The following is a 26604-nucleotide window of genomic DNA, read 5'->3' as shown; positions in this document are numbered from 1 at the left end:
ACAATAAATTCATCACTGTAACTACAGTTTCCATCACACATACTTTAGTTACTAACATTAAATAAATATAACCATCTCAAAATATTTGTCATTGTATTAAATTCCCTTTTGATGTCAAGGGTGTCTAATATGATACTGATATTTTAATACATTGCATTGTACTAGTGTTATTTTAGTATCACTGTTATAGCTTTTGTTTATATATTGATCACTTTTATTTTTATATTTTCTGTTTTCACTGTGATTTTATTTAAAGTTCTAGTAATTTTGTTGTGCTTCTCTATCATTTTCATATGTTCATATCATTAGTTAACTTATTATTATGTATTTAATGTTTTACACGGTACCAAGATACTGTAAAAAATACCATTCTGTATGCCAAAAAAAATTTCCATGGTACAATACCCAAAAAGCTTGTAAATGATGGGAATTTAAGGGCTGACAATCAAAAATGACAATAAAAATATATTCAGGCCTCTTTCATTCTTTATTTGAACAAAACACAACTGAACAAACAGAATCTGAATAAAACAAACCTGTTTGTTGTTCTCATAGATCACAAAGACTCATTTATAATGACTGTCTGGAAACATTTCAACATTACTCATACACTTTTCTGATTTTTTTTATTATAAAATGCTACAATATGAACTCAGAATCTATGTTTGAATATAGGTTTTAACAAATTTAATCCAACTGAATTTACTAGATACACTGTTTTTCTAACTATAATTGAATTTATTTGCGCTTTTGTCCCACTAGGTTCTATGAAATCTGTATTTAATATCATACAGGTCAAATATATTTATACAATATGATAATACAATCACAAACTTGGTTTAAACCTCTTCTGCTTCTTATTTTGGTCTTCTCTGAATAGAGTTGAATCTCGTGTGCTGATCTTAACACGTGTTTGTGTTCACACTGGCACAGCTCAGCTAGATCTAACTGAAGGATCTTGAGTCAAATCCAAGGTCTGAATGACTCACGCGCAATATGGTCAATGTGGGTTTGGAAACATGCGTCACTCGCTTCGTTGGTCAAGCACGTAAAAATATCATACATCTGTGAGCCTGGTGTGTTTGGGAGAGCGCCAGTGAAGCTGTGCTTGCATCTCATCATGGTTTGTGTGTTTGATCAGCTTCAGGATGCTTCAGGTTCAGGTAAGGGATGTCAGGTCCGAGTCGCCAGGGGTGCAAGAATAAGGGCCATGCTCCTACTCAAACACGAATAAGAAAGAAAAAATATAAAGATGAGTTTACAGTTCGGTCATTTGCTCATGGAACAGCACCCCTTTGGGTCCCAGTACTCACAGTTAGGCCGAGGGGTCAGAATTAGGAGGGTTTGGACAACATGACGGACTCATTGGCTTCAGAGGAATCTTCACTGACCGGAGGGAGTCTTTGGGACACTTTGACTGGGAGAAGACAACACCAGTGGAACAGATAATATGCATGCAGGTGCTATAATATGCATGAAATTAATACTTTTACTCAGCAATTAAATTAAATTGATCAAAAGTGACTGTAAAAACATTTGTAGTTTTACTAAAGATTTCTATTTCAAATAAATGCTGTTCTTTTAAACTTTCTATTCATCAATGAATCCCGAAAAAAGTATCATATTTAATCATGGTTTTTTTTTTTTTTTTGGACATTTTTTCTTTATTATGATAGCACAGTTATTAGACAGTAAGCGAAGTGGGAGGGGAGGAGGGATTGGGAAATGTTCGCAAGGCAGGACTTGAAACACCCGAAATGCTATGGTGTTAAATATCGGCACGCTGCACATGATTATATAATTATATTTATTTATATATACTGTATACACACAACCACACTTTAAAATTGTAGATTACTTTATAATTACTAAGTATATATAAAGTTTATATAAATATAAATTTTACACTTTTTATTATTGAATAATAATTATATATAATCAAATCTATAAAATTTGTATATTTTACATTTTTATTTATATATTTAACAAATACATTTTAATAATAAATAAATACAAATATAAATAAAATTTGTTTTAAATTTGTAATTAATTCTGTAAATATAAATATATATGTATGTATATATGTGTATATATATATATATATATATACACATACATATATACATATTATATATATATATATATATATATATATATATATATATACATACATTTTAATTACAATAGTGTTTATTTTTTTAAACTCAAAACCAATCACAATAAAATACAAAATATATAACAAAAAAAACTATTAAAAACACAAAAAAAAATTAACAATATTAATAAAAATAATGAAAATATTGAATATTAAAATCATATTCTTAAAATTTAAAAAAAAAATAATAAAAATTCAAAAAAAAATAATAAAAATCCAAATCATAATTATAAAACTGTATATATTTTGTAAGGGTAAGTACCCAGGGTCCAAAATTAGACTTAATGCGCTTACATTAGATGAAAAATTAGAGATGTTGCAATTTAAATCATGCACTTTGTTGCAGTTCCTACTATCAGCCAAATGGCCACTCACAATTTAATTTATCCAAGGCCAAATGTTAATTCTGGACTCTGAATAGACAAACATTTCATGCAAACACATCATTCAACGCTGTACGAATGACCACATATTACACAATAAGGAAACGGAGACATTACAAACGATGACAATGGTTAAGTATGGTTATTTAGAGGAACACATGAATAGTAGTAAGTGTTATACAGTGCCTTTTCAGCAACACTGTGGAATTAAAAGAAAACATATTAAAGATTAAATCACAACCCACTCAAACATCCTGATAAGATCTTCTGTGTTCATAAGTGTGTTAGAAGTCTAAGCTCACCTCTTCATCACTGTTGTTGTGTTCCTCCGACTTCCCGGCTTTCTTCTTCTCTTTTTTTTTCTTCTCATCCTCCTTCCTCTTCTTGTCCTTGTCGGGCAGGATGTCATCCAGCCAGGCCAGATCATGCTGCGAGAAGATCAGGTCCAGCATCTTCCTCACGACCATCAGGCCCAGAATCTGACAGAGGAGCCGGTCACATGACAACAGGGCAAGAGAACGGCATCCAAATGCAAAAAGCTAATAAAATGCTTATAATGCTTTGAGAGTCACAAATGGGTGAAGAAAAATCCAGGTCAAACCTTTCCCACAATTAAACAGTATATATAAAATTAAATATTTGGGATAAAGAAAATAAAGCCTCTTTTAGGATCTTTTAAATATTTTGCAGTATGACATTATTTTAATGGAAATTAACTATATTTTCAACATTTGCTTTATTTTTTTTTTTCTTTAGATAGTGGGGTGAAATATGACCTATATAACCAGCACTCGCACCATGACAGGGAAAATGATGGCGGCCATAGTGGACTTGAGGATCCAGAGGACGGCCAAACAGGTGATCTGCACCAGAGTGAAGAGGTGCACGCGCCGCAGGGGTACGTGCCGCAGGAACACAAAATCTGGCTGGTGCTTGGCTGGCATGAGGAACAGCTTCATCCTCTCCCAAAACTGAACAAAACAGAGAAACTCTGGTGAAATCTACTGAAGGAGTAGTTCACCCAAAAATAAAAACTTGCAGAAAATGTCCTCACTCTCAGGCCATACAAGATATAGATGAGTTTGTTTGTTCATCAGAACAGATTTGGAGAAATGTAGCATTACATCTCTCACCAACAGATCCTCTGCAGTGAATGGGTGCCGTCAGAATGAGAGGCCAAACAGCTGATAAAAACATCACAATAATCCACAAGTAACCCACACCAGTCTAGTACGTCAATTAACATCCAGTGAACTGAAAAGCTATGTGTTTATAAGAAACAAATCCACAATATAAGATATTTTAAACCACTTTAAACCATCGCTTCTGGTCAAAATATGAGTCCATAATCCATAATAACGCTTTCACCAGTGAGAAAGCTCATCCCCTGTTGTCCTCTCACATCAAAATCCATCAACATATTAGTTTAGAACAGTTTTGAAACGCTTCTTGATCTGTGTATATGTCTGTCCTTTTTCACCGGAGAAAGTAATATTATGGATAGAGGACTCATATTTTAGCCAGAAGCAATGGTATGAAATTAAAATGTCTTAATGATGGATTAAGTGGGTAACTGCTGAACTGGAGTGGTGTGGATTATTGTGATGTTTTTATCAGCTGTTTGGACTCTCATTCTGACGGCACCCATTCACTGCAGAGCATCCATTGGTGAGCAAGTGATATAATGCTACATTTCTCCAAATCTGATCTGAACTACAGATTTACAGAGCCACATGTACCTGAATTCCATGAAGAGAAGCAACACCCATGTACAGGAAAACACCATACAGCACAGGCATAGGGATGTACTGCGCAGAAACACACACAATTATTTGTACAGCACTAAGAAAACAAATGAGCATGATTTCATTGCAGTAAAGTAAGAGTGTTTTGATTACCTGCAGTATCGGTGCAAGGAAGACAGAGACACCGGTGAGGACAAACACCAGTACACCCGTGAGTCTCTGTTCCCTGCAACAAACACAAACATAATGCTCCTCACAACTACATGACAAAGTGCTAGATTCTACACAAGAAGTCTGACTTTGACTTACCGCACACCGAGAAACTGTGGCTGCTCACCAGGAGCGCTGGACTCACTCTCCATCTTCAGAGAGTCGATGTGGGCGATGGAAATGACTGTGGCTGCTACGTACCACGGCAAACCCATGAAGGAGCAGACGGCCATGAGGATGCCCACCCAGAACAGGTCCAGATGATAACCACAACCTTTCTGCTCAGATAAAATGGGAAGAAGACATTTAGCAATGCTTCATGGAACAACACCACTACTGTCAATGGACATACATGCATATTAAACATTATGGTGCTGCAGTATTGTGAATTGGAGTTTCTTTACAATACCTACAGAGTTCTGAGTGGGTGCTTGTCCATGATAATTTAGTATTATTAATATACAATTATAGCATTTATAAACATTTTGAATAAGTTTCCATTTTTATATTTTAGGTTTAGTAATTTTGTTATGTGCTTTTGTCATTTTTTCCCCTTTGTATTTCTATTTAGGTGTAGCTTATTTTAATTTTTAATTAAAAATGTTATTTTGAAATATAATTTGTTTATTTATTTATTAATTTTAGTACTCCAGCTTTAAACGTAATAAAAATCAAATAAAATAAAAAATTATTTTGCATAGTGAAAACAAAGCCTATTCAAATGTTTCATTTGAATTTGCCTATTTTAATGTTTTTCAGAATAAAAATATTTAGCATTTTAAAAAATTAAGCTTATTGGAGGATCACTGAGATATATAAAATAAAATAATTTTGCATAGAGACAACATAGCCTTTTAAGATTTTTCAGATTATTTTGCAGTATTTCAGAATAAAAATATTTAGTATATGAAAATAAAGCCTATTTAAGGTGTGAAATAAGATATTTAGCATATCGAATATGAAGCAAATTAAGTTATAAAATATCATTTTAGTTATAGTTTTGACTGTGTTTTGCATGTTTGCTGGAATGTGAAAATGAGAGCTGCTAGTACGTTTCAAATGTACCTTCAGCTTGTTTTCTTTTCGGTTGACGATGACAGCCGTGATCTGCTGGTCCATGAAGATGAGGATGGTGACCAGAAGAGCAGGTACAAAACTGGCCAAGCACATCCACCACGGGTTCTTCCCAAAGGGCATGACGATCCAGCCGCGATCCGGCCGCGTCGGCTGCACAGACACAACAACACTGATGAAATCATCCCTGAAATCACATGTTGTGTTCAGTAAAGCACAGTAGATTAATGTGATGTTAGTATGTAATCATTGTGTAAAAGCTCAAACAGATGCAGTCGGGAGGTAAAGAAAGATACAAGCATATCTGTAGGACAACGTACCTTAAATTCAGTTGGCACAATCAGTTTAGGTGTTTTAAGCCCCATTAACATATCAAGACCAACAAATGTCATGATTGACATGAAGATTGCAAAATCACTGATGAGTTTCCGAAGCTGCACATTTACAGAGGAAAAAAGAAAGATAAAGATGGAGAAAACTAAACCTAGAGAAGATCAGAGGCTTAATAAGAGAAAAGGCTGGTAGATTTGAGAATACAGCAGTAACATGTTTGATGCCTTCAAGTCGTTCTGGGAATTTGTTATGAGTTTCAGCAGACATAAATAATAATTATACTTGTATGGCCTCATGTTCATATTTTAATTATTATACATAAAATGAACTGAATTTAATGCATTTCATTTAAAATTATAATCAGTTTATCTGTCTGTGTACATGTTGCACATATACTATATTTTATGTCTTTTGAAACACTTATACGGCTTGAAAGGAGCTATACAAATTTCTGATTCAATATTTCATAATACTGCATTTAAAAAAAATATTATCATCAAATATTATTAGATAATATTCTTACCAATATTATTATATACATTTTAAATAAAATAAAATGCATACAAACAAAATGTGAAGATCCACATTTACAATAAGAAACTTACTTATAATCAATACAAATTTACTTTCACCAAATTTGGGAAGCCAGGGCTTATATAATAATAATAATAATAATAATAATAATAATAATAATAATAATAATAATAATAATAATAATAATAAATGTAATTGTTTCATTTAAAAAAATAATTCAAATATAATTACTCAATTATTACACATTATTATTATTATTATTAATTGTATTCAGAAAGACTTATTATTACTATTCATCATAAAAATATTTCTGTTAATAATTATTATTAGCAGTGGTTTTAATAACTATTATTAATCACTATTTGTAATCAGTTAAAGACTTAAAATGATGATATGATTATTATTATTATTATTAATAATAATAATACCTCCTTTTGAATTATATTTATTTATTTATTTATTATTTAATTAATTCTTGGAATAAAATGAAATGGTGAATCAAAGAAAATCCAGAATTTGCCACTTTATACAATCTTTTGGTGCCACTTGTGCACTTTTCTCTTATACACGATGATGACTTGAAAGCAGCATTTCATTCAAATATAACCAGTTTTAAAAGACAAGTCTTCTGTGTAACAAAGACAGAGAAGACGGCACATGCTGGACCTTTATCTGGGTGGGCACATGCAGTTTGGGAGTGTCCAAGGACATCACATAATCCAGAGCACAGAAGACCAGGATGGATACAATTATGGCAAAATCTGCTATAAAGGTGCGACATGGAGAAAAACGAGAAACAACCAGAAGAAGTAAATACAATACAGACTGGGAGAAGGAATACCATCTCCACATGGTAGTGTGTTGACATGCAAGGGAAATACATGGTTTTCCAACCTTTGTGGGGAAGTAACGGCTGGCCTTGAACTTTTTGAGCGAGATGGTCATGGAGTAAGTGCCGAAGAACAAAATGAAAGACAGCATGGCCAGATCAGGGATGTATTTGCAGGACTTGCCCACCAGGGAACCACCGAACCACAAGCACTCTTTCTTACTCAGCTGATTCCAGTCCAGAGCAGAGAAGTTGAACTGAGCGGAGGAGTGAGATCATGTGTGGACAACGACAACAAGAGACACAGAGCTAAAAGTTACAGTGATACTTGTTTTGAAGAAACCCTGATGTGAAACACAGTCTTATGACAGCTGCAGCTCACCATGGAGTAATCAGAGAAGTTTTCTAGGCCTAATGGAGAGGAAGTGTTGAGAACCAATGGAGACACTACAACAGAAGACAAACAAGCACTAATAGTGTTTTTATCTTAATTGAAATGAAATACTGAAGAACATCTTATACAGATGTCCACATGGTAGTAGCAATACTTACTCCAGTCAGCAGCCAAATCGAGTATGAGCGATAAAAACAAATATGATACACATAAGTTGCAGTGGTCAGATGTAACAAACCAATACGTTATCCAAAAAAAAAAAAAAAAAAAAAAAGGAAAAGCAGACAGTGGCTGAATGCAGGATTGCAGTCATTTGTGGAGATTACAAAAATGACTAATTGTAGTCACTTTAGTTGACCAAAATTATTACTTTTAAAAACTAAAAGAATTACTAATAAATTCAAATCAATTATTCAGACAAGAAAATAATGAGTAAATTTAAAGGATATTCTCATCAAAAGTGAAAAATTCATCAAAAAAAATAATAAAAAAAATATTCTCACCAACAATAAAAATACAAATAAAAATAATAATAATAATAATAATAATAATAATAATAATAATAATTTTTGACTTTTGATAAAAATATAATTTAAAATCAGTCAATATTTTGTGTCATATCGCAGTCATCTGTGGAGATTAAAAATTAAACAGCTACAGTCATTTTAATTGACTAAAATTCTTAAATATTAATATGACAAAATATGATAGAATATAAAGGATTTTTTCATCAAAGGCAAAAATATGACAAAATGAAAAATTACCCTGAAAAATGATTGCTATTTTTTATTTAAAATGTTATTATAATCAATTTTTTATTAATAATAATAAATATTATTATTATTAAGGACAATATTATTATTATAAATAATACTTACATATGTTTATAGTTATGTTTAATGATTTACATACAATTACATTTAAATAAAACATTGTTTACTAATAACATGTTATTATTATGAATAATAATGATAATAAAACAATAATAATAATGCAAACACATCTTGGAATAACATGCACTGATGAATCATTTTCTAAATTATACAAATGAAGAAAGTAAACAGGGTCAGCCTGCCTGAGGTTGAGGCGCGTTGGGTCGGGGTCAGACTCACCTTGATCAGGAGCCTGGCAGTCACACCTGTAGCTGGTGATGTAATCTGGCTTGAAGTCTCGATTGATGGGGTAATAATTGAAGATGCTCATCATTTTCTTAAGAGCGTCAGAGATGAAGATGAAGGAGATGAGGCTGGAGAAGCCCTCCTCGGTGAAGCGTGTCATGTACTTGATGATGTAGCTGGCGTCTGTAGCCACCAGGATCAGACACTGCAGACATGAGTGCAGGCCGATCCAGAGCCGGATCTCCATGTAGTCTATGTCATTGTTCCTGAACACAGACGACAATAAAGAATCAAACTCAACGCAAGACTGTTCACTCGCTTAATTCACTGAATTCTTTACACGCATTTTGACTTAATCACAGGATGTCCTGCTCACATGCTGAACTCATACAGCAGCTTTTCAAAGATCAGTATCGGTCCTGTAGAGCTGAGGATGATGAGGGGTTGACCGCCGAAGAGGCAGAAGACCACACCGGCCAAAGCCGTGCCCAGAAAGCTTTCCATCACACCCTGGAAGTCAATGAGACACATCCAAAAATGAAAGGACATGCAGACAGAAAACTAAACAGAGAAAAAAAGCAAATAAAGGAACAGAAAGACTTTTTCAAAGAAATTTTGAACGCTTTTCAAATTTCAAATAAATTTAATGAAATTTAAGTTAATAGATTTTTTATTTAAATGTGTTAAAAAGACATTTTGAGAAGCCTGCTTATTGTGGACACCCATTTCTGCCACATAAGAAAAAAAAGATCATGCTTTGGTAAACCATAAAAGTCAAAATTATCATTATTATGATATATTGTGACAATTATGACATAAAACGTCAAAATTATGAGATACCAAGTCATAAGTTTGAGATAAAAAGACATCAAAATTATCAGAAAATATTGAAATTGTCTAAATGACAAGATATTATAGTCTAAATAAAGTCTAAATTATGAGATAGCAATAAAATGTTGATAGTAGAACAAAAAGCAGTTTGTGACATAAAAATTCTACGTTTATCTTATAGTTTTGTCTAAAATTTCGACTTTGTGTGTCATTATTATGTTTATATGGCAAAATTGGGATTCCATATGTTTCTGTCTCAGAGTATATAAAAAAATGGTAGCTGTGACTTTATTTGTCACAATATGATTTTTATATCACACAACTGCAACTTTATTTCTCATATTTCTCTTAATTTTATTTCCTTATTTTAAACTTTTTTCACAATATCTTTTTTTTTTTTTTACTTAAATTATATAATTCAATAATAGAGCAGTAAATTGGGCAGGCCAGTTAACTGTTTCGTATTTGGCTGTTTTATTGGCTGAATATAACTAAATATTGGTATTACATCAACTCTTAAGATATCAGCATCGCCAATGGAAAACATTAGTGGACACAAATTACTTGGTAGTTGTCGGTTGCGTCCCCCAGCAGTCCTCCAAAGGTGATTGCATTGGTGATGCAGCCCAGGTAAATGAAGAGCACCGCAGAGACGGACTGGATGTGGAAGCCCTCATAGAAGTCACTGAGAAACCAGGGCACTTTACGCTTGATGTCCAGCCACAGTCCGCCACAAAATCTATACAAACAGAAAGAGTCTCAGACATCATGTACATCAAATCTAAAACTCTCATACTAAAATTTCATTTCCACTTCACCCTACCGTCCAGTGAATTTCAGCTCCTCTCCAAGTTCATGTGGAGCTGGCATTTCCTCGTCTTCTGCAGACGCCGCACCTCCTCCTGCATTCCCATTCGGCTGCCCCAGCTCATTCAGAGAGAAAACAGACTTCCTGCAAAAACAAAGAATAACTTGTGCTACCTGCTACATCATTTAAAAGACAATGTTTAATCAATATTAAATCATGTTTTTTATTTGAATAAAGCCAGTTAATTTAGACCACATGAAGTACGTTTTAGATTTTTTATAGTGCATTTTTTTTTAACACAGCACATCTATTATTTTGACAACATAATACTAAAGTTCAAAAGTTTGCATATACTAAAGTTCGAGCATCATTACTCCAGTCTTCAGTGTCACATGATCCTTCAGACATCATTCTAATATGCTGCTCAAGAAACATTTCTGATTATTATCAGCTGTGCTGCTCAATATTTTTTTGGAAACCATAATACCTTTTTTAGGATTCTCTGATGAATAGAAAGTTCAGAAGAACAGTATTATTGTTTATTAAACATTCTAAACTATTTACCCCAATCTTTTGAATGCTAGTGCAGATTTGTGATTTAATACCTCATTTCTGCTGAAGGCAGTTTCTTCGGGGGTTCGATGCGGATCTTGGGGTCCCATTCTCCAGGAGGAAGAACGATCACCTCATCCAAAAACTCATCAATCCCAGCAATCAAGTCCTCACGATCTCTGGCTTTATAGGCCACGTCACTGAACAGCTAAAGATGGTGGTAGATACAGACAGATCTGTTCACAAATACTGTGATGATGCTTCATTTCAAGATTCAGAATAGCTGATATTTTCTCTTACGTCATCAACCATGAGTGTAGCCATGGCCCGACCGATCTCATTGTAGGATTTGGCTTTGCCATTGGGACCGAGCAGCACAAAGAGAAACCTGAAAAATTCACACAAAAATTCAGACAAATATGCATTTACAATGCATTCTTTCTCTTTCTGTAAAATTAATCAAAAATATAGATCCAATTATAAATGCCACTTTACTCTGACCACGCAAAAATATTTTGATTTCCTTTTTATCTTGTTTTCCAGTAAAAACAGATATCCAGAAATAAAATGATTATGATGAACATTTCCACCACACAAAATTTGAAATAAGATAAAGTCATAATTATGAAATAAAAAAAGTCACAAAATCAACTTTTTCTTTTTTCATTTGGACTTTTCCATTCTACGTGATTTTTATTTTCTTTATGTGGTGGTGGAAATGGGCTAAGAAAACACTTTTATGAAAAACAAGACAAATAATCTAAAAGTCATAATTATGACAAAAGAAAGTCAACATTACTTCAAGTTTGCATCTTTGCGACTTTTTAATCTCATAGTTATGATTTAGTAAATCATAATTTTGGCTTTTTATGTCATAATTATGAAAACTTATGACATACTTTTGAATTTGTTGTCATTGTCATGATTATGATTTACCAAATCATGTGACAAAATTGGCTTCCATAGGCTTAGAAACTTGAAGACAACTGATCGATCAATCTGGCAACGCTTCATTTTGATAGTCCACTTACTATCTACTAATTATAAGACATTCTGCTAACTTTAAGCAACTTTGCAACTACATGTCAATATCGAATATCTGCTATCAGCTATATAAACAGCCAATAAACATATGTAAAGTGTTGTGGGAGGATCACCTTGTTGGCACAGGGACTTCAGTAAGGCCTCCTAGTGTTGCGGCTTGAGCCAGACGAACGAAGGCCACAAACGGCTTGTCTAAAAAATCCACCTCTCCAATCAACACATTAGACGCCTCGGCATCTCTGGGGATCTTCTTCATGAACTTATTCTTCAGCTGGTGGGTGGAATAACAATACAGTTAGGGATCACGGATGAGTGGGTTTAATTAGTCCATATGGTCTGAAGCACTGAGATGCGTATGTCATGAAATTTCCATGTTGGAAAGAGTTTGTGTTCACCAGTATCAATGTGAGCTCTATTATCAATGTCTGATGTGCGTGCATGTGATGGAAATGGGAAGCAGCTCATTTTTTCCGATAGCAGATCAATAAAGTTATGCAATCACAGCGGGAAGACCGAGCATGCAAATGCACACAAATGAACCAATGAAAACAGCCGCTTGGCAACGGTGGCCTCAAAGAACACGTGGATGTGGAATGGTCTGTGCTTATGGGCAAAATCAGCTTTTAATCTTTTAATGCCACTTTCAGAGTCAATTCGCTTTCGCTTTTTTCTGCAATGAATAAACAAGCTCCTTTCTCATGTCAAGACACTGTTTTGCCTCTTGTCAGATTGTTTGCTGCCGTTATATATGTGACTCTGGACCACAAAACCAGTCTTAAGTTGCTGGGGTGTATTTGTAGCAACAGACAAAAATGGGTCAAAATTATCGATTTTTCTTTTATGCCAAAAATCATTAGGATATTAAGTGAAGATCATGTTCCATGAAGATATTTTGTAAATTTCCTACCGTAAATATATCAAAACTTAATTTTTGATAAGTAATATGAATTGCTAAAAACTTCATTTAAACAACTTTAAAGGTGATTTTCTCAATATTCAGATATTTTTGCACCCTCAGATTCCAGATTTTCAAATAGTTGTATCTCGGCCAAATAGTGTCCTATCCTAACAAACCAATGGAAAGCTTAATCATTCAGCTTTCAAATGATATATAAATATAAAATTTTGAAAAATTTGTGATCCAGGGTCACATATGTACTACATCAAATCTGTAGGTTCCACCGCTCTATTAGAATAAATCTAGTTGTATCTAAAAGTATTTGGACACTCAAGTCTCACTTAAAAGTTGAACCTCTATCTTTTTCTCAGAACTAATTTCACATCCTTACAATGACTTAGCTACCTGGACCATGGTAATTTTTATTTGATGCATGACATCAATTCCCCTATAACTAAGTTAATTTAAAGTGACTTGCATGAAAAATGTGCTTGCGCTGTCTTTTTAAAAAAATAATTGCCACTTGATTTTGTTAATGCAATTACAATTCATTCATTTTTAAAGGTCCTTTTTGTAGCCATTGCATTAACACATCAATTAATCCAACTAATCAGTTTAAATGCATGCACAAATATATCTGTATATTAATCGAATTCTATAAACTAACTTGTGGAAATATCTTTGCACGTGAAATCTGCATGCATCTGACACCCTATAATTCCCGAGACCCTTGACTTTCAATCTCAGCATGCTTCTGTAGGGCATAATTGAAGCCTGTCGAGGGCAGTGGCCACATGAAAGTGAGCCGTGGGTGTCACTTTAAGCAGAAAAACTCATTAAAGTGGACTCAGAACTGGCCCACTTTGAAGTCTAGCGATCTGAGAGCAGCGGCACCAACAACCTTCCTCACACAAACACAGAAGCCCCGCAACCGACTCAAAATGCTTTGGCAAACTAAGTGCTTTATTTTGCATTTCAGATTTTGCTTTTCATTTTTGTGCCACATTAAAATAAAAGAACACACTACAAAATGACAAACGACTGCTGGCAGCATTTGTGCGACTTATATGGAATATTACCCTGCATAAATTATGAGATGTACAGTATGTATATCAAATCTGCCACATAAATGCACATAAATAAGACAAGACCCCAAATGTAGTGCTCTTGTTTCTATAGTCATCTTGTTTACTCTGTGCTAATGAATAAATATATTTTGAGTATCTCAGTATGTTCATGTGAAAAAAATAACACAATGTTAGGAATCCTAATGGAAAAATGTTGTACCTGGTCGGTGCTGGGTGTGACGGAAATATCATTCATACTGCGGCACTGAGAAGGATCTGAAAACACAAATGAAACACTTTGATGATTATTAATTAAATCAGTGTTGTCACTGTCAACTAAAACTAACACTAGTAAAAAAAAAATTAAAAAAAAATAAGTACATGTTAAAAAAATGCATAAAACTAAAATAAAACTTAATATAACTTAAAGTTGAAGTACCAAAATTACTGAAGCAAAAATGGAAACAAAAATAAATTAAATCTAAATAGCTAAATGGAAATATTTCAAAACTAATAAAAAACACATTACCAAATTACTAAAACGTAATTTAAAATTACAATATATAGGGAAAATATAAAAATAAAATAGAAATTCAAAATGTTAATAAATACTATAACAGAATATAAATAATACTAAAATAAAACACAAAATTAAATACATTATTATGATGTAATTTCTGTGTTGATGTGATTACACTATCAAAGGCAAAGCCAAATAAAGCAACAAATTAATCACAAATTATGATGGTAATAGCATACATCGTAAACTTCTAAATGTCACATTTGCTTAAAAAGTTTTGCTTAGAATGGGTCTTTTATGCAATTATGTTTTTTAAAAGGTACTTTTATAGTATACTTTTTAGTAACTCTTTCTTTAGAGATAAGAAAAAAAAGATTGTTTTTCTGTCCAAAAGTACCTAGAGTACAGAAACAAATAATAACAAACAAGAATGAAAAACTAAAGTCAAGACCTTTCTAATAATCTCTAATCCTCAGAACAATGGCAGAAATGCACCGCTGCATACTTGCAGAAATGGTTCACCTTCTTGTGCAACTACGAGCAGTTATTGTGTGAATGATGCTATGTGAGGTTAAAGGGTGTTCACACTGACGGAGATTTGGTGATTTCAAGCGAAAAAACTTGAATGCTTATTAGAAAATCCAGAGATCTGGAAGTAGTTGTAGATAAATCTATGTAAGGGGGAGAAGAAACAGACTCACGCAGTTTGCTGAGGCCACCGCTCTCACGAGCTCGCAGGTCCTCAGTGGAACGGTGGAAACCCGACCCAGAGCGAGGACTCGGGCTCGGACTGCGGTCTGATGCAGACCCGAGATCAGACACAGAGAAAGACATGATCAAGATGGCAGGACAGGCAGAAGAATAAAGTGGAAATGCAAGAAAGAGATGATTTGAAAAGACAAGTGCCAGAGAATGACCGGGAATTCTGGAAACATTACTGACTGTGACACAGGTCACACAGGAGACACTCACTGGAGGGGCTGGATTTTCCGATGTCCGCCAGCGAGCGGTGGATCGGCTTCTTGGTCTGGTGACGGTGCTTCCGCAAGAGGACAAAACTGATCTTCTCACGGATCTCTGGAGCTATAAGACCATCCTGCACCTGCTTTTCAATGATGTCATCTGTGAAAGGCAGAAAAACACAGACGAAGAATGCAAATTCATATTTACACAACACAGGGGACACTCAAAGTAAAAAGAAAAATTACACATGACATGAGACGTCAAGGAGAGTTGTCACAGAAATTCCCCTACACACCTGACTTGTGTCTCCCGACACTGAAATTATACTCGGGTGACTTTCTGACCGCAAACCGCAATTGTCTGAGCAATACGGTTTTGATTAATGGATGTTATCATTTTTGAATAGGTCCTTTTTAATTTGGAGAATGTGTTATACTGGACTCCTATTAGTAGCTAGAAACATAATCAAAAGTATATTTCAAAACTTTGCGGTCTGTAAGATTTTCTTAAAAAAAAACTCATGTTCAACAAGGCTGCATTTATTTAATCAAAATGACAGTAAAAACAGTAATGATGTAAAATATTTTTACTGTTTTCTATTTAAATATAATTGTTTTCTGTAATGCAGACTACTCATGATCCTTCAGAAATCGTTCCAATATGCTGATTTGCTGCTTAAGTAACATTTCCTATTATTATCAATGTTGAAAACAATTTGTTGCGTCATATTTTTGTGGAAACGTGACTTCTTTCTTTTTTTCAGGATTCTTTAATGAAAAGAAAGTAAATCATAAATGTCACTTTTGATCAATTTAATACAGGCTTGCTGAATCATTTCTTTCCAATAAAAATCTTTTGAACCGTAGTGTATATTTATAAAATGGAATATTAATAAGCAGAATTTTGGAACTTTGTGAATAATAGGTGTTCAAACTCAAGTTCAGTAGTCTAAGATTGAGCTCAGGTCTGTTCTATGGTCTTCATGTATTTTTTTCTGGGCAGACGGTGTACTGACCCACTATCTGCGGCAGTGAATACCCCTCCAGGTCCAGCAGGATGCATCCCGTCTGCAGGCAGGTGCGCAGCTCAAACAGACTGTGCAGAGACAGCGTGGACACATGCGGTTTGCTCCACCTCTCGCCACCCTCCTCCACCTTCTCCTCAAACTTAACCCACCTGATGAATCACACAGAAGATGCAACTTTACAAATGCTACCGTGGCAACTTTTCTTCCCACATACCAAAATATGGATGAAGTGTTTCTGGGTTTTTAAATGTGTCAATGAAATGGCTTGGAATCATTGCAACAATCAATAAATCTCCTTATAAAGTAACACTTTACAATTTGAAACAGTCAAATGACAGTTTTTCATTATTTAGATAATGTCACAAGGGCTTCAGAAGTGAGAGTGTGTGTGTCACCTGGCAGACTCTTTCCACTCCATCTCTCCACCCTCATGCTGCAGTGTGTCCATCTCTGTGAAGAGGGTGGGTGTGGGCTCATCTTCCTCTCTGAGGATGTGACGTAGTCTCTCTGCAGCAGGGGACACTGTCACACACACACACACACACACACAAACACACACACACACACACACACACACACACACAAACACACACACACACACACACACACACACACACACACACACACACACACACACACACACACACACACACACACACACACACACACACACACACAAACACACACACACACACACAAACACAAATACAAAAGCAAAGCTTAAGGTACTTTGATTAAATGCAAAGTCATGCATTTAATATATAAATATATATATATATATATATATATATATATATATATATATTTCGATGTAAAAATATTGTATTTTTTCACCTGTTGTATAAACTGCAATGTGAAAACCATTACTTTGAAAAGAAACTGCAAATGTTTTTATCCAACAAGCAAAACTGCAAGCAATTAAGCATGAAGAAGTAAGCACATAAACACTGTGTCCATGCAAAAGGGGCCAATAACAGCCTGCAGCTCAACTCCTCCTAATTGTAAAAATGAGTTTGATTCTTTGCGTCAAGCAGAAGCCTATTGTCCTGTATGACGTATAAGTCTGGGTGTTGTGTTTTGCCTTCGGCTCAGTCTGAATTGACCCTGCGCTGACCCGCTTAAAATGAAATCTGAATATGAGAGAGCAGGACCATTACGATGCATGGCTCCCGAGGCCATCAACGATCCCATCATCATTCTTAGCCAAACATGCATCAAATCTGAATGAGAATTTGATTTCAAAAGCCTGAGCTATCAGATCTGCGACCAGACTGAATTCATTCATTCATTCATTATTTATTCATTTATAAAGCACATTCAAAAACAACCCAGGGTTGACCAAAGTGCTGTACAGATTGTAGAAGTCAAATAAAAATATGAATTATAATCTCTCAAACAACAAACAAAAAACACTAAATAAAATAAATTAGAAACCCACACTTAGCAAATGTGTTTTAAGTTTTGATTTGAAAGAGGAAAGTGAAGTAATAAATGCATGGATAACTTTTTCAAAGTTCTTTAAAGAAAGAACAGGTTTGACTTTTGCAAAAACGTTGTAAATGATAAAAGCAGGATTTGACAACAGAATTAATTTGTTTATCAAACTTGAGACCTGAATCAAACAACACACCTACATTTTTCGCACATGGAGTAACATGAGGGCCAAGGTCCAGATCACCAAAATCATATTCTCATTTAAGGCTAAAAATGTGTAAGCCAAATTTTCACTTGTAAACAAGCTAGCAGAATCACTATGGAACTTGAATCATTATATTTAAAAGGAAGATATAATTGGGTGTCATTAGCGTATATGTGGAATGAAACTCCATATTTGGAAAAGATGGAACCTAATGGCAGCAAGTATAAGGAGAACATTGTTTGTGCCAGAATAGATCCCTGCGGAACACCACAAGAGAGATGTGCGGTTGAGGAAGTGTTTTCTAATACAGACAGAGAACATTCTATTAGTTAAAAAAGACTGTAGTCAGAAAGTCAGAATCAAATCAATAGCATTGTTTAAAGATAAGTATCTTAACAATCTTCCTTTGAAGATAAATATGCATAAATCTCTTCATAAATCAGGCCGATGTCTGAAAGCATATCAAAAGAATTTGTTCAGTAGATTAACTTAGAACAACCATGTGAGAATGGCTTACTCAAATCTGATGCACAATGCCAGAATCAATATCTAATGTCAACAGACCTGTAGTGATTTAATCAAATTTATCGACTCCATATATTAGGTAAAGTCAAATTACATAAGCTCCAGTGTGGGCTACTAAAACCTGTTCTCAATCTAATGTCATGTGCATTAAATCTGATGTTCAGACCAATGGTGCGAGTCGGTGCTTGTGAGCCCATGCATGACAATCTTGTTGTGACCTTCCTCTCGATCTCTGGCTTTTCCTCTGGATTGTTAGCACGTGGGTGTTTTTCTCCATGTAATCCTTCTAATCCTGAAGTAACAATCACAAATACGTGTGGTTGTAGAATGCCAATGTAAAGTAGAGTACAATGCACGGGGTTATTTACAGCTCACGCACCTGAATCACTTTGGTTATTCAATTAAACTTTGATGGAGTCACTAGATATTAAAAATTGGTTGTTGGTGGTATACATGTCGCCGTAGTATTAATCAACAACGCAGTCATTTCTTTAGTTTGCACTGAATAGAGAGGAAAGGTGGGTTCCAGTAACAGAATGAACACTGATGATCTAATTTTTAAATCCTGAGATTTTTACTTCTTCAGAAAAAAAAAAATCCTTTCCAAAAGACTCAAATGCATTCACAGTTAAATTTGATGTTTCACAATTTAAATTGTTGCATTTAATGCAAAATCATGATAATATGAACATTTAAACAAGGGCTGATAAAAATCATTACTGGAAGCCTGACTGGTCTCAGAAATTTGTCTTCATATCCAGTGGCAATGGGTGAACTCATTAAATCTGATGTGTGACTCATATTGCATATCAAAATAAAAGGAAAAAGTAATATTTTAGGACCATGAAATTTTTTGCACTGTGAGATTGTGAACATAAATGTGAACATTTAAGGACATCTTCCCTCAAATTATTGTAATGCAAATATTTTACTTCTGTATTTGTCTGTAATTGGCATTATTCTTTTTTGTTGTTATACAGATTTTTTTGTTATACAGCACAATATTATTATATATTTTTTTATTTTTGCATTACAGAAAAGTGAATTTTGGGGGTAAATGTGATTAAACGTCATGGACAATTACGTTTTTTTTTTTTTAGGAATTGTATAATTATTCTTATGACAATTGATAACATTTTCCTTCAAATTCTCATTAAAGTAATGCAGACATTTTACTTCTAAAATTGTCTCATTATTCACATTTTTTGTGCTGTTATAAAGATTTTTAAAAAAAATAAAACAATTAACAAATGAATGTCACACAATTATTTCTTTTTAAAAACAGAAATAAAAAGCACAATTAATGCTATCCCGATGTAGTTTACCTTTATTTATTTATTTTTTCATTACAAATAGTGAACTTTGTGAGTAAATATGTTTAAATGTCACAAAAATAATGTCACAATGCAAAAAATTTCCTGTCCTTAAATTTATAATCATCAACCAACCTTGTGACTTCAGTGATGGTTGATCAGCAGAAAACGTGCCAAAAGATTAATAGACTCAGCAAAATCATGATCTAGCAGTGTCAAACTCCAAACCAAATGTGCTCTTACCAAAATTCCAGACAGAAACTCTCCAGGACAAAGCTAATAAAAAGAACCGGTAGCAATAGTAAGGCAATAAGATGATATTGACGTCTGTGACTGTACCTGTGCAGCTGCTCTGAGAGCCCAGACTGGACGTCAACGACTGTATCGAGTCCTGAATACTAAAGGACTCCGTCGACCTACACTGTTCCTGCTCCATCCTTCAGAAAGTCCAGCGTTTAATGTTTCATCGATGGAAAAAGACCTACTAATACAAGTCTGAAATGTCCACTTTCACTTCTGTATGATTTCAGCCTTTTTGTGAGGAACCCGTTAACTGAGCTCGTCCCTCATTTCAGATGCACCTTCCCTATGAGCGTGTCCTCTTGTTCTTAAACTTTTCTTCTCAGCAATGTTGCTCTTTCCTGAAAACTAAAGCAGGGCAAAGTGCCATACTCATGAAAGGCCCAACAAGTGTTTTTCTCCTCCTCCAACTTCGCTGATCCCTCCCTTTCTCCTTCTCTCTCTCTTCAGAATTTAAGTTTGAAACCTCGATCACTCAATCATAATTTGCAAAAATGCATGTTATTTTAAAACAAACCTAAAGCAGTAACTGCATCAGGGCTATTATAGTTATTTAAAACTAAAACCATAAAAAACACATTTGCTACTTGAAATAAAATATAGGCTAAATGTTAATTGAAATAAATATACAAAACATTAAATTCTCGTGGCCAAAGCAACATTTCCCATTTACTAAAATAAAAACTAAAACTGAAATAAAAATTAATCAAAATTTTCTTTAATACTTTTTGGGGATTTTATTGCTTATAAATCTCTCATTATGCTATATTATTAACAAATTTGGGATTTAAGCTTGTTATCAGCCTGTTTTCTTTCAAATAGCACAGCTTTTGTATTTCATTTTGGAACTGATCATAGGCCTCATTGATCAAAGCTTATGTTTTTTGAATGAAGACTGCCAAATTATCACTCCAAAAACTGAGATACATAAGCTTAGATCAATGAGAGAAATATCAAAACCTGTGCTAAGTGAAAAAAAACCAAGCTGATAAAAAGACTGAATTTAAGATTTCATGGATTATCATAAACTTAATGAGATTTACAAGCAATTTTTCAAAAAGTCTGTCATTTAAACATTTGAACACCAAAATAGAATGCTCAGCACAACACTAATCAACTAAACTAAAGTAACTAAACTAACAGAATCTCAGTGATACTTGTTTTGTTAGGTCAGGGTAATAATAAGAGGTTAAGTGAAGCTCACTGGTGGAGTTGATGTCAGAAAGCTCGTTTGAATCCTGCTCGCCCTCATCTGGGTCACATGGTTCCTCTCGGTCGTGGTGTTCGGGGCGGTTGTGGTGTCTCTCCCGACTGTCGCGATCGTGGGAATGACGTGATGTATGTCTGTGATGTCTGCGCTTCCTTCTGTAGCTCCGTGGCACTGGAACGCCAATGTAGACAGACTCTAAAAACAGAGAATCAAGTGTCTATTTGATAGTGTTTATGGCATAATTCACTCTCCAGTAAGTTTCCTTTATTTTTATTTGAAGCAATTGTATTTTAATCAGTTCTGTTTTTGTATCTTAGTATTAATTTAAATTTTATGTAGCTTTAGCAATTTTGTTGTGTGTTTTTGTCCTTTCTATTTGTTATTTTATATATATATATTGATACAGTTTTTTATTATTTTTTTATGAGTGTTATTTTTAGCTGTTATAGTACATCAAGCTCATCAAGTAAACAAAAATGAGAAACGTTGTTGAAAAAAATAAGTTTATAGATATATTTTATTGTATTTCAGTTCAAGTTTATTTACTTCCAGTAATGACATTTTTGATGATATTAGCTGTTGATATGAGTAGTCAACCCTGATTTATTTTTAATTACTTTACACAATATATATGTTACATATACAAATTCATATGTCTATATGCGTTTATGTGATAAATTAATATTGGGGGGAAATAATCATAAATTAAACTGTAAATATTGTAAACATAATTGCATGTGGAAAAACCTTCCAGCAGTAAATATTTTAACCTTTTATTAACCTTTTTATGCTCTCCAGTGTCCTTATCATAAAAGTGGTTTGTAGGGTCAGGTACATTTGCCAAATATTGTAAACAAGGACCATCCTCTCACCATCCTCATCCTCATAGTGTCTGCTGCGGTGACCACTTCTCCTGCTGCCATGCCAGTCATGGTCCATCCTGATAGGAAAAGACAGAATAAAAGACTTTGTGACTACTTTAGTAGCACATACAACAACCACAGTTTTATTTCTATCTATATTCTGAAGGGATTTGTTCGTCTGATTTATATAATATAATGTATATGTTGTTTTGCTAAAACCATCATGACTTTTTTCCGCCTGTTGGCAGTATTTTCAGATTTATGGAGTAATAAAAAGAGAATCCAAAATTCCTTTAAAATTCTGTAAAAACTTCCAACAAAGTCAATAAGAATCTTGAACCCGAAATGCATGCACATTTCTGCATGTTTAATCAGATAATGCCTCGACCGCATATTTAAATATAACATTTCAGAAAACTTGGGGAAGCATGGTGATATTTATTAGTTAATGTTTCAGAGGTTTTGCATTTATTTCCTTCTGCTTAATTAAAGCACTCTGCAGATTACATCACCTTAGTGTATTAACACATAACTAATGAGTGCTCATCAGTTTCATTTTTGAAGGGAGTTCTAGCTTGCAGTGGTTTTAAAGCCTCCAGCTCAGTCACAGGACCTGAAAGAACCCCGCACGATGTGGCACGTGGACCTGCAGCTTCATTAGATCAATACCCCTGTCGCTGACGGGAAAGGAAAACCCAATGCACTGGTATAATTATGGGAGGATGTTCATTGTCAGCGCACACACACACACACACACACACACACACACACACACACACACACACACACAGCTCTCGTATGTCACACACTGTCACATAATTGATTGATTCATACATTCAGGAGCAGTAGCTGTGGCACAGTGGGGAGTACTTGCACTAGCAAGCACTAAAACTAAAACTATGTTTATTAACTAAAATAAAGCTCAAATAAAATAAAATATGAATATTAAATTAGTTTCAGTTTCTAGTTGTTTCTAGTTAGTAATTTTAGAGCTTTAACCTAAAGTTATTTTAGTTTTCAAAATTTATTTCGCATGTTTACAAGTTTTAAAATTGTTTTATTTAAGCTTTTATTGAAATAATTTAATAGTTTTGGTTTCATTTTTTTCACTTTTATTATTATTTTTTTTTTTTTTTTCGTTACCGATAATAACCAAATAAACAAATAATGAATTCAACGCTGTCAGTAATATAATGGCATGCTAATTACACAATCCTTCTGTTGGCCACTGTAATGTAAGACGACATGTAATACAGTAATTAAGACAGTGTGATGATCAGTGTCCTTCACACCAGATGGACAACAACTCCAGCATAAACAGATAATCAGGACTGACAGCATCATTGATCCGCGGGGAACGCCTATGTGGGAAAATATGGGAAACACGTCTGCAGATTTACCCATTTACAGTTCTGAATGTTTTTAAATGCGTGCCATTTTTTACAACAGAGACAATGACATGAACTGTATAAGACTATAAATAAACTATTTGCTTGTTGAGCAATGGCAGAAACGTTCTGGAAACCTGTTTGAACACAATTACTTTTTTTTTTTTTTTTTTTTTTTGCAATTCCCGTTGGTGGCACTAAAGGCTCAGAAAATACACACTTTATATATACACTGTAGTGATAGAATTCGCAGAAACAGTTTAAAAAATATATATACATTTTATTTTATTTTCATGTATCATGGGTCTACATTAACAGTAATTGTTCAATATTAACCAAGTTTCTGAAGAATTCTACTTAAAGATAACTTTTACAAGAATTTTACAATGAAAACCCCTCAGCTCTTACCTTGTTACAGAAGTGGCGCTCAGATGACCGGTGCGATGAACATCTGTCTGTATCTGATGATATCAGGCTCGTTTCTCTGTACAGTATCAGACACATAGAGACAGCCGATCACAATGATTACGCATCACCGTCTGTCTGTCTTGTGATTGGTTGAAGAGTCAAATGCTCCGGGTCATAAGCACAGCACTGAGCACAGTACAGTGGCAGAAAACGTGACATGAAGTTCATTAAATGACACACACACACACAGCATGCTCACTCTGAACACCCCGCTGGCTGTTTTATAATTGACCACACTATTGTCTGACAGTTCAACATAATTCCAGATTCACAGTGATACAGTACTTTATCCATAGGCCTACCTGTTGAATGCATATTATAAAAAAACCTATGTTGCACTATACTGCACATGCACAGAACAGTATCTCCACAATGTATTTGGACCTCTAATATATCCGAATATCAATGCATCAGCCTCCTCCAACTTGAACATATGGCTTGAGCTTCATCTAAATTAGTCAATGCATGCTGAAGTTCAAACCAAGTGGAATCAACACCAATATATCACAAGCACAAAATGTCAATAGATCTTCTCTTAATGTTTAATCATTTACAATTCATTTAAAACTTCTTTTTGTAAAAAGTTTTGCTAGAAAAGCATGATTGTGTAAATGTGATTTTTGATCTAAACGAACAAGCAAACAAAATTAATAATTTTGTAATAAAATAAACAATAAATAAATTAATAAAATGAATGATTAAATAAATAAAATAAATGAAAAAAAATGAGATAATCATATTTGTGACATTTTCTAGCTTGTACATTTAAAAGTACATATTATTTTACATTCTTTTTTTAATAAATAAACAACTTAAAAAAAATTGGTGATCATAGTCATGTGTGGGATCTGTATTAATTATTGTAAAGAAAATTAAGTATGGTAAAACTATTTCTGGTCTCCAATTTTATGATGATCAAATTTATGTTTAATGAACATTGAGGGAACATATCTGTGTGAAATAGAAACAGTGCAAGTTGTCTCTCATCTGTCTCATATACATATACAGTACATACTTTTGGTGTAGTAAATTGCTGTTTTGCATAACATTTAAATACATTTTTAAATAACCACCTCAACTTAGAGTGCAAGTTATCCACAAGATGGCTCCACACATACATGCTTGTCTTAAACTAGGTTGTGCCTGGCGATTTCAGATCATAATATCACAGACACATGATCATGTATCATGATGCTACCTACTGTTTTTTAAGTAAACTGATGTGAGGCAGACTTTGAGACATGAGGACTGATATCTTAATTTCAGACAACAGAAAAGAAATATTAAAGAATGGATATCCTTCATCTGAAAATATGTGGCATTTCTCATGTGTAAATTACTTTGAATAAAAACATCTGCTAAATGAGTGTAAAATGTAAATATAATGATCAACATAATGATTCATCTCATTAAAATCCATATACTGTACTAATGAATATTTGATATGATGAGGGGAGTTTAATGACTGACGTCTGAAGGCTTATTACTCTAACGAATAACAAGTTATCAGAGCATGTGTTCTCTATAATATAAACTCGACAGATGAATGACAGCCTAATGCTGGAGATATTTACATATAAATAACTAGATTTTAAATGAACTAAAGCATAAGGTTTCCCAGCTAACAAAAATGTCCCAAGAATGTTTGGCTAACGTTTCCATTTAGTTGCAAAAACTGTATTTCTGAATCTTCCCCAAATGTTCAAGACATCTTTATTTATTTTTTTTATTTTTTTTTCAATTAAGGGAACATTCCATTTTATCATTTTGCAAACATTATGGGAATGTTACATTTAAACATTCTCTGAACATTCTGAAACTCGTAACAAAAAAAAGAACTTTAGACGAACATTCAATTAAAACATTTCAGGGACTTTTTTTTTTTTTTTTTTAAATAATGTTTTGAAAACATTATGAAAGACCAGAGAACTTTGAACAAATGAATGTTCTATTAACATTACTGGAACATTTATTTATATGTCTGAAAGCGTCTGAGAGTGTTCCCTGTTAGCTGTGTTGTCACACTTTAGCAAAATAAGCATGTAGAGCATCAAGAATAGTAATAGTGATGCATTAGTAATAATCTTCAATGATTCTTCACAAAATTAAAATAGACATTGAAGCAGACATGCACTGTGAAGACGGAAGACTTGTGTTCTTGCTGTGCTGTAGAAAATTTTTTTTGCTCTGACGGATCATAATAAATTAAAAACTTGTAAGCCTGAGATGTCCTTGTGGATAAGCAGAGGATAAGACGTCTCATCCAAATGAATGTGAGCTAGTTCTACGCTTCTTCAGAGAAGGAAGTCTCCATAAAATCCTCTCACTTGAGACATAATAATAAGGGATTTAGAGTTGAACTTAAGCCAGAGTCAGATTCACTGCATGATGAGTGCAGGATAATGAGTACTGG

At 33.9% G+C, this 26604-nt stretch overlaps 1 protein-coding gene across 7 annotated transcripts; it reads right to left on the bottom strand.

The window, feature by feature from the left end:
• Positions 1–468: 468 nt before the first annotated feature.
• On the bottom strand, positions 469–24494 carry LOC109090013 (electrogenic sodium bicarbonate cotransporter 4-like). Of its 7 annotated transcripts, none has more exons than XM_042733130.1 (27): positions 24132–24494; positions 22345–22412; positions 21467–21667; positions 16881–17007; positions 16474–16634; positions 15468–15617; positions 15197–15292; positions 14196–14251; positions 12124–12281; positions 11267–11354; positions 11020–11174; positions 10430–10558; positions 10171–10345; positions 9152–9285; positions 8770–9041; positions 7646–7710; positions 7329–7520; positions 7101–7214; positions 5888–6001; positions 5559–5720; positions 4593–4771; positions 4437–4509; positions 4278–4346; positions 3336–3509; positions 2841–3017; positions 2725–2737; positions 469–1216 (listed from the first exon to the last, which is right to left on the bottom strand). In XM_042733130.1, exons 2-26 carry the CDS (start codon positions 22409–22411, stop codon positions 2729–2731), a joined length of 3297 nt encoding a protein of 1098 aa, XP_042589064.1. In that variant the 5' UTR covers position 22412; positions 24132–24494; the 3' UTR covers positions 469–1216; positions 2725–2728. The 7 variants fall into 7 exon arrangements, with proteins under 7 accessions (XP_042589064.1, XP_042589063.1, XP_042589062.1 ...); XM_042733129.1 differs by lacking the exon at positions 2725–2737 and adding an exon at positions 1314–1417 and having other exon boundaries at positions 7646–7674; positions 24132–24483; XM_042733128.1 differs by lacking the exon at positions 2725–2737 and adding an exon at positions 1314–1417 and having other exon boundaries at positions 24132–24481.
• Between the last annotated feature and the right edge of the window lie 2110 nt (positions 24495–26604).

This window comes from Cyprinus carpio, chromosome B10 (genome assembly GCF_018340385.1).
Source record: "Cyprinus carpio isolate SPL01 chromosome B10, ASM1834038v1, whole genome shotgun sequence".
NCBI classification, from domain to species: domain Eukaryota; kingdom Metazoa; phylum Chordata; class Actinopteri; order Cypriniformes; family Cyprinidae; genus Cyprinus; species Cyprinus carpio.
The sequence above is the reverse complement of the archived record's forward strand: the minus strand, read 5'-3'. Positions and strand labels throughout refer to the sequence as shown.

What these genes read in the sequence shown, in the direction of transcription:
- LOC109090013 (XM_042733128.1), bottom strand. Translation starts at nt 22,411, where the DNA reads ATGGACCATGACTGGCATGGCAGCAGGAGAAGTGGTCACCGCAGCAGA. An exon ending in TTCACTGCCGCAGATAGTGG is followed by an intron (nt 15,618 to 16,473) that starts GTCAGTACACCG and finishes TGCCTTTCACAG; the next exon opens with ATGACATCATTGAAAAGCAG. An exon ending in GCCGTTACTTCCCCACAAAG is followed by an intron (nt 7,215 to 7,328) that starts GTTGGAAAACCA and finishes CGTTTTTCTCCA; the next exon opens with TGTCGCACCTTTATAGCAGA.